Here is a 17,335-nt window from a genome sequence, read left to right as displayed (position 1 = left end):
TCCGTGGTTTTGAGTAGAAAGGACGCCTATGGTGTCGCATAACTTGCCTTGCCGGGCTTGGGTATAAACACCATTCATGCCTCCTGCCGGGCTTTCGGAGTATATGCAAGTCCTAGGTACGCTGTGAAAATAGTTGCCAGATGGAGCGCCAGGTATTCTTCCTCTTTTTGTAGTAACGCCGGAAATATTCCATCAGGTCCGAATGACTTAAATGGTTTGAAGCTCCTCAACGATTCCTTCACCATAAATTCCGTTATTATAAACCTTCGATCAACGTCATTATTCCAAGATTCCGGTGTCTCCGTGTGTCACTTTGTATCCCGTGGAAATGGGTCTTCATCAAAAGCCTCAACATGTCCTCCGTTGTCTCTGCTCGCACTTCCATGTTGTCTACTAAAGTATTGGGTTTTTCTTGGGCTGATTTCCTTTCCCAAAGAGGACAACTATCTATGAAGGACCCCACCAGTGCAGTCGTAATCCTGTTGACATTTTCGTCAATCTCTTCTATGCTTGGACAATCTAAATTATCTTGCCCAAGTCTTCTTCTGAGTAGCCTTCCGAATTTGGTTCAGTTAGTTTTCAACTTATTCCGGAAGCTTATCGGATTCGGCGCTGGCCGTGCTATTCTAAAACTAATGTAACATGAACCTCATTAATCAGATTTTCTGAACATATCGTCACATCTAATACCTCCTCCCTAAACCTGTTAGCAAAGGTAGCGGTGTTACCAATATTAAGTGTTATTAGGTCGTTATTTGAGCTGTTCGCTGGATTTCCTACTGTTTATCGTGGTGTACACAATGCGTTCCATGGTTTTTAGTACGAAGGACGCAAGGCTTATGGGTCTGTAGGCCTTTTGTGTCGCATAACTTGCCTTGCCGGGCTTGGGTAAAACACCACCCTTACCTCCTGCCAGCCTTTCGGAGTATATCCAAGTCCTAGTCAGGCTGTGAAAATTTTGGCCAGATGAGGCACCAGATAGTCTGCCTCTTTCTGTAGTAACGCCGGAAATATTCCATCAGGCCCGTGTGACTTCAATGGTTTGAAGCTCCTCAAGGATTCCTTCACCATAAATTCCGTAATTATAAACCTTCGAGAGAAACAGTTCTACATTTTTATATCCCGATTCCAATTTATCCATTGAAAATTTGCCTTCAAGTCACATGCCATTAATTTATGTAAAAATGCTTTACCATTTGTAGATTTGTGACTATTGTTGGCAACCAACCCATCTCCTTGGATAAATCCAATGCACTTCCCTTATGTTTATAGTTCAATGAATAAAGCGGAAACAAATTCCGCTAGAATAAACTAAATGACAAGATGAACATGCAAAAGAAACAAGATACTTCTTCTATCTGCATGCTGTCTTTAAAACCCAAAAAAATCCCCACAACCAATGAGGGCCTCCCTCGCTTCCGAACTTAACAGCTCCCGCAATGGCAACCACATGCACATGGGTAAAGTTGTGCTTATGGCTACATGTGTTGGTATTTAAATGCATTATTCCTTTACTCCTTTTGTCATTGGCATTGTTGCTTCTCTATTATCCTTGATGTTGGTTGTGTGGTGGAGAGGAGGCGGCGGCTGGAGGAGAATGCGACGCCTCCGACCACAGCCACATCTGGTGGTGTCTTGTTTGTACATTAAACTTACCCAGGATTCATGGTAATAAATATTGTACACGTTGGATCCAAACGCAGCATTGTATCCTCAAAGAAGAAACGCACCACTTTTCTGCCAATGGCTCGTTGTATCGTTAATATCTGTTGAGCAACTACAGACAATACCTCCAATTCGATACGATTGAATTCATCGAAACATGCCCAAGCGCCAGATTGTGCTAAACCCTAAAAATATGCAATGAAAAGGAAAAATAAAAGATGGATTGAAAGTGGTGGAGAGGGAGAGAGAGGATGTGAGCACATATAAATAAGGTGACATCATGAAGGATAAGACAACATGAAAACAGAGTTACTCACACACACACTCACACACACACTCACACACACACACTCACACACACACTCACACACACACTCACACACACACTCAAACACACTCACACACACACACACTCGCCCACACACACTCGCACACTCACACAAACACACCAGTATTCAATATGTACATTTTCACACATAAGACCCCATTAGGATTTAAGGTCACAAAGGTATTGTCCAGGACGTCGTAAATTCTTATCAAATTTGGCTGAAATTTTGTATGTGTCGTTTTGGTATGACTGTCAACAACTGTGGCAAGTATGGTCTAAATCGGTTCATAACCTGATAAAGCTGCCATGTAAACCAATCTTCTAATTTGATTTTCTGAGCCACTTGACCGCGCATTTATTACTCACTTTCGCTGAAATTTTGGAGGTCATTTTTATACACATATATGGGGGTATATTCCTTTTATCATTCCGTTTGCAACACATATATTCTTGATCAGAGAAAACATTTAAGAAGATCTAGCCATGTCCGTCCGTCTGTCTGTTGAAATCACGCTACAGTTTTAAAAAATAGAGATATATTTAGCAGAAATCTTGCACAGATTCTTTTTTTGTCCGTAAGCACATTAAGTTCGAAGATGGGCTATATCGGACTATATCTTTATATAGCCCCCATATAGACCGATCCGCCGATTTTGGGTCTTAGGCTCATAAAAACCACATTTATTATCCGATGTTGCTGAAATTTGGGACAGTGAGTTATGTTAGCCCCTTCGACATCCTCTTTCAATTTTGCTCAGATCGGTTCAGATTTGGATATAGTTATATAGACCGATCTCTTGATTTAGGACCATGGGCCTATAAAAGGCGTATTTATTGCCAAATTTTGCTGAAATTTAGGATAGTTTATTGTGTTAGGCCCTTTAACATCCTTCTTCAATTTGGTCCAGATCGGTCCAGATCTGGATACAGCTATCATATAGACCGATCTCTCGATTTAAGGTTTTGGGGCTATAAAATGCGCATTTATTGTCCTATGTCGTCAAAATTTGGGACAGTGAGTTGTGTTAGGCCCCTCTTCAATTTGGTCTAGATCAGTTCAGATTTGGTTATAGCTGCGATATAGACCGATCTCTTTTTTTAAGGTTTTGGGCCCATAAAAGGCGCATTTATTTTCCGATGTCGCCGAAATTTGGGACAGTGAGTTGTGTTAGGCCATTCAACATTCTTCCTCAATTTGGTTAAGATCGGTCCAGATTTGAATATAGCTGCCATATAGACCGATTTCTCGATTTAGGGTTTTGGGACCATAAAAGGCGCTTTTATTGTCCGATTTCGCCGAAGTTTAGGACAGTGAGTTGTGTTAGGCCCTTCGACAGCCCTTTTCAACTTGGCCCAAATCGGTTCAAATTTGGATATAGCTGCCCTATAGACCGATATCTCGATTTAAAGTCTTGGCTCCATAAAAGAGCGCATTTATTGTACTTATTAGTATTTGGTCCAAATCGGAACTTATTTCGAAATAGCTGCTATGGGGCATAAGGTATGCATTTTTCACCGGATTTTGAAGAAAGGTGGTTTACATATATACACGAGGTGGAGGTGGAGAGTATCCAAAGTTCGGCCCGGCCGAACTTAACACCTTTTTACTTGTTTTCTATGACTTGTAAGGCACAACAATTACGGTCGATATGGGTCAATAACATGATATAGCTCATATATATATATTTGAAAAAGTAATTCAAAGATCTTGACAAATTCGATCCATGGTGAAGGCTATATAAGAGGGGGAAGAGCTATGACAAAGAGGATCAACAAAACAAAAATCGGTACGGTGCATATTTTTATTCGCTTCGACAGATGGGAAAAGAGATGGATGGACGGACAGACTAGATCGACCAGTGCCATCTTTATAGAAAGTCTAGATAATCATACCCCCTATGTGGTATTTCTACTCTATCCTGAAGACCTTTAATTGACCAACGGTCAACAAAAGAATTTTACAACACTCCGTTAATATTTCTTGCATTTATAATTCTTCATATAAACAATTGCAAATAATTGCATGCCTATCGTTGAACCTACTGGGATAGACTTCCCTATGTCTCCTGCGCGTGACATTAAGGTGAAATACTCATCCTTATGCTTCGGACTGGTGGTCCATTCTCTCACGCATATATGTATGCATGCATATAAAACATAAAAGCGGTTTGCCATTATTGTCAAAAAATGTCATAAAAATTCAATGGAAAAAAAAACTCGGAAAAAAAATCCTATAAAAATTGCAAGTTGATTTCCATTTGAAAACCACAGCGCATTTTAAATGTTCTGTCATCGCTCCATATACTGGTGTGGGGGAAAAAATCAATTTTTAAGAGATATTTGGGATTTAGGCCGAAGATGCGTTCGTACACATGTGGCTTACATATGTATGGGTAAACAATATCCTAATCTCAATGAATGGATGTATGAAAACATGCAAAGGCCTAAAAAACCAAGGCTTATGGTGCTACGTAAAGTTGGATCGTATATGGGGGCTTTGTCAGTATATAGTCTGGTTTATTAAATTTTTAAACCCTTCATCACCACTGTGGTACTGGATATTAAAACTTTGTGCATTTCTTTGAAATGCTAAGAAGGAGAAAAGCTGTACCCATTGATAAGTATTCTGTTTGACTAAGAATCAATTCCTAATTAGATTTACCTATGTCCGTGTCCGTCTGTCTGCCTGTTTATGTATTCTTGTGATCAAGGTACAGGATTGTCATAAAATTATGTACAAGTCACATTTTTGGTGGAAGGATGAACGCATTTGATTTTGAACAAAATTGGAACAGATTTAGATATAGCTCTCACCTAACTTTCACCCAATGTGGATTCTTAGGGCAGTAGAGGCCATCGTAGTCGGTTCAGATTTGAATATAGCTGCCATATAGACCGATATCTTCTTTTTAAGTCTTGGCCTCATTTACGGCGCATTTATAATCCAATTTCACTGAAATTTTACACAGTGACTTATGCTAGGCTTTTCGACATCCCTGTCGTTTATGGTTCAGATCGGTTTATTTTTAGATATAGCTACAAAAAAAAAACTATATTTTGTTATAAGCATTTGAAAAACGACTTGTACTTATTAGTATATGATCCAAATCGGAACATATTTCGATATAGCTGCTATGGAGCATAAAGTCTGGCCGAACTGGACGCCTTTTTACGAGCCCTATAAACCGATCTCCCTATTTTACTTTTTTAGCCCTTTCTTAACGACATTTACTATGGTCTCCAACATTCAATTCAATGATGATTCGAATCGAACCATAACTTGTTATAGCTCCAATAGCAATTATTATATTTTATCCTTAGCAATTGTTTTTCTTTATCCTTTGTTTTCCTAAAAAGGGATACCGGGAAAAGTACTCGACAAATGGGATCTATGGTGGAGGGTATATAAGATTCGACCAAGGCGAACTTAGCACGCTTTTACTTGTTTTTGGATACGTTGCCCTGTAACAGCCAAGCCATTGAGATTTCCAATCCAATACAGCTATATCGAAATATGTTCCGATTTGGACCAAATACTAGCAAGTACAAGTCATTGTTTAATTGTGTAAAACAAAATTTTGATCTTTTTAGTAGCTATTTCTAAAAATAAACCGATCTGAACCATATAAGACACGGATGTCGAAAAGCCTTACATACATCACTGTGTCAAATTCCAGTGAAATCGGATTATAAATTCGCCTTTTATTGGGCCAAGACTTTAAATCGAAATATCGGTCTATATGGCAGCTATATCCAAATCTGGACCGATTTGGACCAAGTTGCAGATAGATTTCGAAGAGCCTAACACAACTCACTGTCCCAAATGATAGCAAAATCGCATAATAAATGTGGCTTTTATGGGCCTAGGACCGTAAATCGGCGGATCGGTCTATATGGCAGCTATATCCAAATCTGGACCGATTTGAGCGAAATTAATGAAGGATATCGAAGGGCCTAACACAACTCACTGTTTCAAATTTCAGCAAAATCGGACAATAAATGCGCCTTTTATGGGACCAAAACCTTAGATCGTGAGATCGGGCTATATGGCAGCTGTATTAAAATCTGGACCGATCTGGGCCAAATTGAAGAAGGATGTCGAAGAGCCTAACACAACTCACTGTCCCAGATTTCAGCAAAATCGGATAATAAATGTGGTTTTTATGGGCCTAAGACCCAAAATCGGCGAATCGGTCTATATAGGGGCTTTATCAAGATATAGCCCGTCTTCGAACTCAACGTGCTTATGGAAAAAAAAAGAATCTGTGCAAAGTTTCAACTAAATATCTCTATTTTTAAATACTGGAGCGTGATTTCAACGGACAGACGGACGGACATGGCAAGATCCTGTTAGATTTTTACGCTGATCAAGAATATATATACTTTATAGAGTCGGAAATGGGGGGTATAAAAAGCATCAGAACGCTCCTTCAGTCAGTTTTAGCCTTATGAAAGTGAAAAATTTTCGTAAAAATATTGACAAATTACCACTTTCAGTAACTCATAGTAATTACTGTATTTTTACGAAAAAGTTGGACTTTCTCAAGTCCAAAAGAAGGAGCATTCCAATGATGTAGCGATATACTAGAGAGTTCTAAATTATTGTCTTGGCTCTTTTTTTTTAGTATCGGATCGCAGATCTCAATGATTTGGATGTTATAGGCTAACATATCCAAAAAACGTGACAATAGTCTGAGATCTGGAAGGTCATATTCACCGTAGACGCATGGTCTAGTCGACTTTTTGTGCTCAGTACAATCCCAAGAATTAGAAACGCAAAGGGTCCATTGAGATTTGTTTCCTTACTTACTAACCGCCCCACCCTAATATCCAAAGTGGTGGGGATCCAACGCTCCAATTTTAAATTTTAAAAAATTGTTGAGTTTAACTAAAATTTATTTTTTTCTTCATTCGACCCTTACCTATAAAAAAGAGTTTTAAAATGTTGTCTCCTTTTTCTTTCTATTTCAGATGACGTATTGCTTGTTATCTCAGGTAAGTGCTGGATTATTACTTAAATATTTTCTTTGAATTTTTTTCAATCATAATCGTAACTACATTTAAGTAAAGAACCATTCCTAATGGCTTTCCAATCACTTGAAATTCTAAATGAAATATATTTCCCCATCGTTAGTATTAAAGAGCCACTGCCTGCAAATGCCGTTTAGATGAAAATGGGGAAAATGAAAAAAATATGTTTCCCTTTATTGAGAAATACCCACACACACACATGCATATGGGCCCACTACCCTCTTGTTTAGAGAGCAGCTTTCAACTCAAACATAAGCCCATTTCTTTATTTTTATGCCTTTGTTTTCCTTTTTCTTGTCCTCTCTGTCTCTCTTGGCATTGTTTTTCATTCCATTTCCAATTTACGACTTTTGTGTGCTGCTGCTGCTGCTGCTACTGCTGCACCGAGTGTTCGTTTTTATTATCCTTAGTCATATTGGTATAATAAATATGCTTTGTTATCCTTTTACCAATGCTTACTCCATTCAATTGCATTTCTACATATCCTTTGTGTATGTGTGTTAGTGTGTGTGTGGGCTTTGATTCTCTTCCTTTGGCACTGGTTCATAATATTTGATGTTGTTGTTATTGTTGTTGTTGGTCTCCCGTCTCCATAACGAATAAATATTTATTTTTCAAAGAACAGAGAAAAAATATTGTTTGAAATGGGGGAGCTTAGCCAAGGCTTTTATTACTGCCGCTGCTATAAAAAGGATATGACAAGTTTTTCTTTTGATAACTGGCAAAACTATTCATTATGCTGTTATCAATGAGAGGGTCTTAATTGCCAATATCTTTAATAGCCTCAGATATAGTGGTTTTCTAAACTTGAATTACAGTTGTTATGTGATCACTTTAAGCCTTATATGTAATATTGAGCATTAGTTGGTAACCAAAAAAACATAACATGAGGTGATCCTCTATGCAAATGATCTATGCAAATTTTGCCCATGAACATTTCATTAAGGAACAGCGGCAAACGTCTCACCTATCAATGAGTGCAGTCCGTTTCATGTTTAAGCTCAATGATAAGGGGCCTCCTTTTTATAGCCCAGTCTGAACGGCGCACAGTGGGATAGAACCGAAAAAAAAACTAGTAATATATATGTCATTTGAGAACGGATAGAGATAATTCTTTGAAATAGTTGAAGCTGAGGTGTTATCGAGATCATATGCAATATCAAGGCCCTTTGTGTTCCAAACGCCTCTTGGCAGGTCATAAAGATGGTCACCTCAACATTTCAAAAAAATTTCGGGCTGCAAAATCTTCATTTGTGGTCCGATTTCCATTCTTTCTTTCTTTGCTGAATAGTCCTCAACAATCCTTACAAATCTCTTGACTGGTTTTTGTTTGTTGTTGTTGTTTATATTTTGGCCGAGAAAGGCTTCGTATTTTGAAATTTCTGAAGGCATTGGTGGATCGATTTTCATTTTGATGGATGATTTGGATTGGCGAAAAATTTACAAAACAATTAAAAATTTGCTGAATCATGCATCATCATCCAATATTTCGCTTTAAAGCTATACAGTTTGGAAAAACAAATGTTACAAAAAGCATTTTTTGCAAATTTTGGTCAACAAAAGTATTTTTATACTCACAACCATCTGTAACACCGTGAAATATTGATCTAAGACCCATTAAGTATACACATTCTGCATAGTCTAGACATTTCAAGTCGATATAGCCACGTCCGTCCGTCCATTCGTCTGTCGAAATCAAGATAACCGTTGAACTTGTCAAGCAAGCCGCTTGAAGTTTTGCACAGATACTTCTTATTAATGCAGTTTGCTAGGAATTGCAAATGGGCCATATCGGTTCAGATTTGGATATAGCCCCATATAAACCGATCCCCCAAGAAGCCTCAATTTTCATCTGATTTGGTTAAAATTTGGAACAAAGACTAAATGTATGACTTCCAACATCCATGCCAAATATAATCCAAATCAGAATGTTAACAGATGTAGCCCCCATAAAATCCGATCCCCGGATTTAACATCTTGAGCCAATAGAACCCAAAATTTTCACCTGATTTTGCTGAAATTTGGCCAAAAACTCTATCTTATATTTAACAACATTCGACTTCTTGAGATCAAAACAATTCAAATACAAACTCAGTTAATAAGGGTAAATTTTTAGCGGAATCAATGGGTACCACCAAGATTCTGGCCGAAGGAAATCAACACATTTTACTTTACTTTACCATAGAATGGGGGTATACTAATCTAGTCATTCCGTTTGTAACACCTCAAAATATTTATCTAGGATCCCATCTAGGATCCCCTTCCGTCCTTCCGTCCGTCCTTCCGTCCGTCCTTCCGTCCGTCCTTCCGTCCGTCCTTCCGTCCGTCCTTCCGTCCGTCCTTCCGTCCGTCCTTCCGTCCGTCCTTCCGTCCGTCCTTCCGTCCGTCCTTCCGTCCGTCCTTCCGCCCGTCCTTCCGTCCGTCCTTCCGTCCGTCCTTCCGTCCGTCCTTCCGTCCGTCCTTCCGTCCGTCCTTCCGTCCGTCCTTCCGTCCGTCCTTCCGTCCGTCCTTCCGTCCTTCCGTCCGTCCTTCCGTCCGTCCTTCCGTCTGTCCTTCCGTCCGTCCTTCCGTCCGTCCTTCCGTCCGTCCTTCCGTCCGTCCTTCCGTCCGTCCTTCCGTCCGTCCTTCCGTCCGTCCTTCCGTCCTTCCGTCCGTCCTTCCGTCCGTCCTTCCGTCCGTCCTTCCGTCCGTCCTTCCGTCCGTCCTTCCGTCCGTCCTTCCGTCCGTCCTTCCGTCCGTCCTTCCGTCCGTCCGTCCGTCCTTCCGTCCGTCCTTCCGTCCGTCCTTCCGTCCGTCCTTCCGTCCGTCCTTCCGTCCGTCCTTCCGTCCGTCCTTCCGTCCGTCCTTCCGTCCGTCCTTCCGTCCGTCCTTCCGTCCGTCCTTCCGTCCGTCCTTCCGTCCGTCCTTCCGTCCGTCCTTCCGTCCGTCCTTCCGTCCGTCCGTCCTTCCGTCCGTCCTTCCGTCCGTCCGTCCTTCCGTCCGTCCTTCCGTCCGTCCTTCCGTCTGTCCTTCCGTCCGTCCTTCCGTCCGTCCTTCCGTCCGTCCTTCCGTCCGTCCTTCCGTCCGTCCTTCCGTCCGTCCTTCCGTCCGTCCTTCCGTCCGTCCTTCCGTCCGTCCTTCCGTCCGTCCTTCCGTCCGTCCTTCCGTCCGTCCTTCCGTCCGTCCTTCCGTCCGTCCTTCCGTCCGTCCTTCCGTCCGTCCTTCCGTCCGTCCTTCCGTCCGTCCTTCCGTCCGTCCTTCCGTCCGTCCTTCCGTCCGTCCTTCCGTCCGTCCTTCCGTCCGTCCTTCCGTCCGTCCTTCCGTCCGTCCTTCCGTCCGTCCTTCCGTCCGTCCTTCCGTCCGTCCTTCCGTCCGTCCGTCCTTCCGTCCGTCCTTCCGTCCGTCCTTCCGTCCGTCCTTCCGTCCGTCCTTCCGTCCGTCCTTCCGTCCGTCCTTCCGTCCGTCCTTCCGTCCGTCCTTCCGTCCGTCCTTCCGTCCGTCCTTCCGTCCGTCCTTCCGTCCGTCCTTCCGTCCGTCCTTCCGTCCGTCCTTCCGTCCATCCTTCCGTCCGTCCTTCCGTCCGTCCGTCCTTCCGTCCGTCCTTCCGTCCGTCCTTCCGTCCGTCCTTCCGTCCGTCCTTCCGTCCGTCCTTCCGTCCGTCCTTCCGTCCGTCCTTCCGTCCGTCCTTCCGTCCGTCCTTCCGTCCGTCCTTCCGTCCGTCCTTCCGTCCGTCCTTCCGTCCGTCCTTCCGTCCGTCCTTCCGTCCGTCCGACTTTTATCAACGGTACCAAGTGCGATTCAAGTCGGTCAAGAACCTGATATAGATCCCATATTAACCATATAATGCGATCCATGGTATAGGGTATATAAGATTCGGTCAGCCGACTCCTAACACAGTTTTATTATACCCACTACCGAAGGATTGGGACGTATTCATTTTGTCATTTCGTTTCCAAGTGTATATATTCTTAATCGTCGTTAAAATTTAAGACGATTTACCCATTTCCGTCAATCTTTCTGTATACGTGATGAAATCACGCTTCACTCTTTAAAAATTAAGATATTGAGCTGAAACTTTGCGCAGGTTCTTTCTTTGCCCATAGGCACGTTAAGTTCGAAGATTGGCTATATCGGACCCTATCTTAATATAACCCCCTAGATACCGATCTGCAGATTTAAGGCCTAAGGCGCATTTATTGTCAGAATTCGTTGAAATTTGGAACATTAAGTTGCGTTAGGCCACTCGGGGTCCTTCTTCAATTTGGCTTAGATCAGTTGCATTAGGCCACCCGGTATCCTTCTTCAATTTGGCTTAGATCAGTTCAGATTTGGATATAGCTGCCATATAGACCGATATCTCGATTTATGGTCTTCGGCCCATAATGAGCGCATTTATTGTCCGAATTCACTGAAATTTAGATCAGTGAGTTGTGTTATGCCAGTCTTTGTCCTTCTTCAATTTGACCCAGATCGGTTCAGATTTGGATATAGCTGCCAGGGATCGGTCTCTCTATGTTTCGATTTATGTTCCTGGGTCCATCAAAGGCATATTTATGTTGTTGTTATAGCAGTTTGTTGTGTTCTATCTTTCGTCTTCTGATTCTGTTGAGTGTCAAGACCCAGGAACTCTGTGACTCAGATGAGTTACGTCCACAGGGATCTGGGTCTGAGTCGAGTGGGTCTCGTGCGGTCCCTGGTTACAATCGGGACATAAATCTTGCACGTCGGCATCAATACTTGCTTTGTAGGAGTTGAGCCGGCTGCATCTGCCGGAACGTAATTGAGCCAGAACTACTCTGGTTTGCCGGGGGAGGTCAATTTCTTCAGGTGCAATGGGAGGCGGTCGTTCTCCAAAGACTACATTCACCCGGTAACCATATACCGCATCTGCTACCCTGTCTGCGTAAATGTTGTCTAGACCATGCCGCTTGTCTTGATATGACGATTGATCTAGAGGTTCTCTTTGGTAACGCTAAACCTCACGCTCTAGATCGTGTAGATCTACCTTAAGGCTTCTGGGCGGTGGATATCTATCCAAAAGATGATGATTTGGATGGTCTCTGCGATAAACGCCCAAAAGGTATTGCTTAGACAGCATGTTGTTATGTCTTCGCACTGGTAGGATCTTTGTCTCCTGATGGAGGTGGTCCACATGAGAACTCGGGAGACAGCCTGTCGCAGTTCGGAGGGCAGCATTCTGACAGATCTGAAAATAATTCCACTGCGTGTCACAAAGCTGACGAGACCACACTGGCGCTGCGTAACTTACCACAGACCAGCCAATTGCTTTGTACGTGGTCAACAACGTTTCTTTATCAGCACTCCAAGTGCTGCTAGCAAGTGACTTGAGGACCTTGTTTCTACTTTTGACTTTATCGCAAATTGCTGTAGCATGTGGGGAGAATGTGTAACAGCTGTTAAATGTGACGCCAAGTATTTTGGGACACTTGATGGTCGGAATCATTTCTCCATCGATCATCACAGTCAGCTCAGTATTCACCCCACGCGTATTTGTAGTGAACAACGTGGCTGAAGATTTGGTGCCAGATATCTTCAGATTTCTTGCAGCGAAATGTAAGGCCAGTTTGTTGAGGTAGACGTTCAACCTATCGCAGATGTCAGAGATGGGTGGGGAGCCTGATGTCATGATCGTACAACCGTCCGCATGCGAAACGATCTCTATGCAGTCTGGAGGGGGTGGAATGGAGGATAGGTAGAGGTTAAACAGTGCCGGAGATATCACCCCACTTTGGGGAACTCCCTGTTTCACTCTACGGTGCTTCGACTTCTTATCCCTCAATTCCACAAATGACTGGCGACCACACAGATAATTCGCGACCCAGCGTTTCAGGCCTGGTTGGAGGGACGTGTAGACGATGTCCTCAAATACAATAGTTTGGCGTAGCTAACCGTGTCGAATACCTTCGAGAGTTCCAGTGCCACGAGGACCGTCCTGTCACGTGGCCTGGGCTGATTGATCACGTCAAATGGCTGGCGGATCTCTTCGGATTAGTCACGGTTACTTCGCCTAAATTGACTGAGGTCCTGTCATCCCGTCTACCGAGGTTCGAGAGTGACTTAACAGTAGACCACAGCTAGCCTAAACCGGTACCTAAGTTACATTGCTCCAAGTGTTCCAGCCACAAATTCCGCTTATGTACGTTGACTACCCTGTTTACTTCCAGATTCAGCTCACTGACATACATCTAATCCCATCACACTCGTCTGCAAGTACCCCTGTGTACGCCGGAAATGGGGCCGCACTTGGTATATTCGACCGGCTGGTATAAAGCGAACGGCTGCTCCTTTAATGATGTCTCGGAATTTTCTCTCGGCAATTAGTACATTTGAGGAGAATGTCTGTACACTGAATCGGCAATTGATGTATTCTCTGAAGCCGACTAAATCGGCCTTCTTCTCATTGTGAATCGTCCGATGGTGTGAATTGTGGGGAGGTGGTCTGACCCCAAATAACGGCTTGCCAGGATACGTCACTCAGGAGATCAGGGAATGCAATGTAGATATCTGGCGAGCTGCTGCACGTCCTCGTAATCCTAGTGGGGGCATACTCATTCACCGTGCAAATCGTGGAGCCTTCATTTATTATCCGATATTGCTGAAATTCGGGAAAGTGAGTTGTCTTAGGCCCTTCGACATCTTCCGTCAATATGGCTCAGATCGGTTTAGATTTTGATATAGCTGCCATATAGACCGATCCTCCGATTTAGGGTCATAGGCCCATAAAAGCTACATTTATTACCCGATTTTGCTGAAATTCGGGACAGTGAGTTGTTTTAGGCCCTTCGACGTCCTCCATCAATACGGCTCAGATCGGTTCAGATTTGGATATAGCTGTCATATAGACCGATCTCTCGGGTTTAGGTTTTGGGGCCATAAAAAGCGCATTTATTGTCCGATGTTGCCGAAATTTGGGACAAAGAGTTAAGTTAAGCCCCTCCACATATTTCTGCAAGTTGGTCTAGAACGATCATGATTTGCATATAAACCATATAAACCAATCTCTCGATTTAAAGTCTTGGCCCCATAAAAGGCGCATTTTTAATCCGATTGCACTGAAATTTGACACACTGCTTATGTTATGGTTTTTGACATCCGTGTGGTATATAGTTCCGATCGGTTTTTATACCCTCCACCATAAGATGGGGGGTATACTAATTTCGTCATTCTGATTGTAACTACTCGAAATATTCGTCTGAGACCCTATAAAGTATATATATTCTTGACCGTCGTCACATTTTATGTCGATCTAGCTATGTCCGTCCGTCCGTCCGTCTGTCTGTCGAAAGCACGCTAACTTCCGAAGGAGTAAAGCTAGCCGCTTGAAATTTTGCACAAATACTTCTTATTAGTGTAGGTCGGTTGGTATTGTAAATGGGCCATATCGGTCCATGTTTTGATATAGCTGCCATGTAAACCGATCTTGGGTCTTGACTTCTTGAGCCTCTAGAGTGCGCAATTCTTATCCGATTGGGATGAAATTTTGCACGACGTGTTTTGTTATGACATCCAACAACTGTGCCAAGTATGGTTCAAATCGGTGTATAACATGATATAGCTGCCATATAAACCGATCTTGGGTCTTGACTTCCTGAGCCTGTAGAGTGCGCAATTCTTATCGGATTGGAATGAAATCTTGCACGACGTGTTTCGTTATTATATCCAACAACTGTGTCAACTAAGGTTCAAATCGGTCCATAACCTGATATAGCTGCCATATATACCGATCTGGGGTCTTGACTTCTTGAGCCTCTGGAGTGCGCAATTCCTATCCGATTGGAATGAAATTTTGCACGAAGTGTTTCGTTATGATATCCAACAACTATGCCAAGTATGGTTCTTATCGGTCCATAACCTGATATAGCTGCCATATAAACCGATCTTGGGTCTTGATTTCTTGAGCCTCTAGAGTGCGCAATTCTTATCCGATTTGAATGAAATTTTGCACATAGTGTTTTAGTATCACTTTTAACAACTGTGCTAAGTATGGTTCAATTCGGGCCATTACCTGATATAGCTGTCATATAAACCGATCTTGGGTCCTGACTTCTTGAGGCTCTAGAGTGCGCAGTTCTTATCCGATTAGAATGAAATTTTGCATCACGTGTTTTGTTATGATATCCAACAACTGTGCCAAGTATGGGTCAAATCGGTCCATTACCTGATGTAGCTGCCATATAAACCGATCTTGGGTCTTGACTTCTTGGGTCTCTAGAGGTCGCAATTATTATCCGATTTGCCTGAAATTTTGTACGACAGATTCTTTCATGACCATCAACATACGTGTTTATTATGGTCTGAATCGGTCTATAGCCCGATACAGCTCCCATATAAATCGTTCTCTCTATTTTACTTCGTGAGCCCCAATGGGCGCAATTCTTATACGAATTGGCTGAAATTTTACACAGGTCTCCAACATATAATTTAATTGTGGTCTAAACCGGATCATATCTTGATATCGCTCTAATAGCATATTTTTCTTTCTTTCTTTTCTTATATCATTTTTTGCCTAAAAAGAGATGCCGAGAAAAGAACTGACAAATGCGCTCCATGGTGGAGGGTATATAAGATTCGGCCCGGCCGAACTTAGCACGCTTTTACTTGTTTTTAGATATAACTACTAAAAAGACCAATATTTTGTTATATACAATTGAACAATAACTTTAACTTATTAGTATCTGGTCCAAATCGGAACATAGGTGCTATGTGGCATAAGGTATGAATTTTGCACCGGATTTTGAGGAAAGGTGGTTCACATATATATCCAAGGTGGTGGGTGTTCAAAGTTCGGCCCGGCCGAACTTAACGCCTTTTTACTTGTTTTAATATAGAAACTATCAAATGCAACAAGACATTAAAACGGTTTCGAGAAATCCCGCCACAAGAAATTAAAAAAAAAAATTTTTTTTGAATTTTTGAGCTGTAACAAATTGCCAAAATATGATGGGAAAATGTTTTTAAACTAGTTCCAATCGTTCAACTTACGCCATATATTGGTATACCTCTAACGTTTGGTACTTTTGTACCTGAAATTTGGTCCAACATCCACACCAGACACCGGCCATATAGGGTATTCATTTAAAACAAACCTTTGATAAACCGTTTCTCCCATATGATCATTTATCCACGTTTTTTATTCGTTTTAGCTGAAGTTTGGTAGGTGTGAAGCAGCTGAAGGCCTCATAAAAGTAATGCCAAATACGCAATTAAAGTAGTTTGAAGAATTATTCCGCAAAATTGCCTTTCTGAAGAATTAAGCTTCGTATTACCATGGTACAGCAGCATGAGAACATGTACATAATCATTTTCAAGTGTTAATGATTTCGTTCAGGCCTGAGTAGCAACATAGATGAAAAGACTACAGCTATGCCCGCTGCCATAAGTTTCCGCCTTTGTTATTTTCTACTGGTTTTTTAAATTTGTTATTGACTACTATTCGCAAAGATTTTGCATTTGGTCCTAATAATCCATGCAAATTGAGTAGAACTCCTATCTTTAAGCAAACGTTTGCCTTGTTGCTTCTGAATGTCCAAATTGGTTCTCGATGTCGTCATTATGACAACACTTTCTCCCATTCATAACGCTGCTGCTGTAAAGTGCCAATTAAATGGTTAAAACGTAATTCAATTCCGGAGCAACAAACACTTTGCTTTCGCCCCATTTGCCATGTCTTCTTAGCTTGTCATAAGCTGTGGAGAATTTAGAAAATATTGAGACTATGACGACGATGTGGATGACGTTGATGATAATGATGAGGCTCGACCTTTAGCACTTGATAAAATTCTATACCGGTTCTACTGCCTACTTCTACGCGCGAATATCTCTCTCTGGGGGGAAGCTTTACAGCCAACTGTCTTCAACACAAACGCACACACACACACACTTATTGAAGGGCACTTGAATAAACTCTCAAGTGGTACGCTGGTTCGAGAGCTGAAGAGGCTCTTTTACTTACGAACTAATGAAGTCTAAACGGCATGAGTGAGTAAATGAGTGAACGAGGTGAACGAGGGAGTGAGTGAATGAACGAGATACGTAAACATCGCTCTATCAAGGTTATCTGCACAACACCATACCACACATAGGCACGCACACACATTAGCCTAGCTTAGCTCAGCTTATAATGGATAATCAATTAATACAGTTAAGAAGAGGCCACTTGAGAGTGTAGCAAAAGTTTCAAGGGTTCAACTAATATGCCGAAGATCATCAAACCGTTATTTTCAAATGGCACAACGCGCTTTGTATATAAGCCGGGCATGGAATGAGCAAACCTCATTCTAGCCACCTTCTGCGGCGAGAACACATCGCCCT

General features: G+C 42.3%; 1 protein-coding gene across 2 annotated transcripts in view; it reads right to left on the bottom strand.

The window, feature by feature from the left end:
• The window catches only part of LOC106086176 (dynein axonemal heavy chain 3), a 430,123-nt gene that overhangs the window by 302,503 nt on the left and 110,285 nt on the right, over positions 1-17,335 (bottom strand). For both annotated transcript variants that reach the window (XM_059360617.1, XM_059360618.1), the window contains one exon: positions 1,657-1,850. In XM_059360617.1, the coding sequence (XP_059216600.1) occupies positions 1,657-1,850 (194 nt within the window). The remainder of the gene's footprint in view (positions 1-1,656; positions 1,851-17,335) is intronic.

The sequence above is a fragment of the Stomoxys calcitrans genome, chromosome 1, assembly GCF_963082655.1.
Source record: "Stomoxys calcitrans chromosome 1, idStoCalc2.1, whole genome shotgun sequence".
Lineage (NCBI taxonomy): Eukaryota > Metazoa > Arthropoda > Insecta > Diptera > Muscidae > Stomoxys > Stomoxys calcitrans.
Note: the sequence above shows the minus strand (reverse complement) of the source record. Positions and strands in the feature narration are given on the sequence as shown.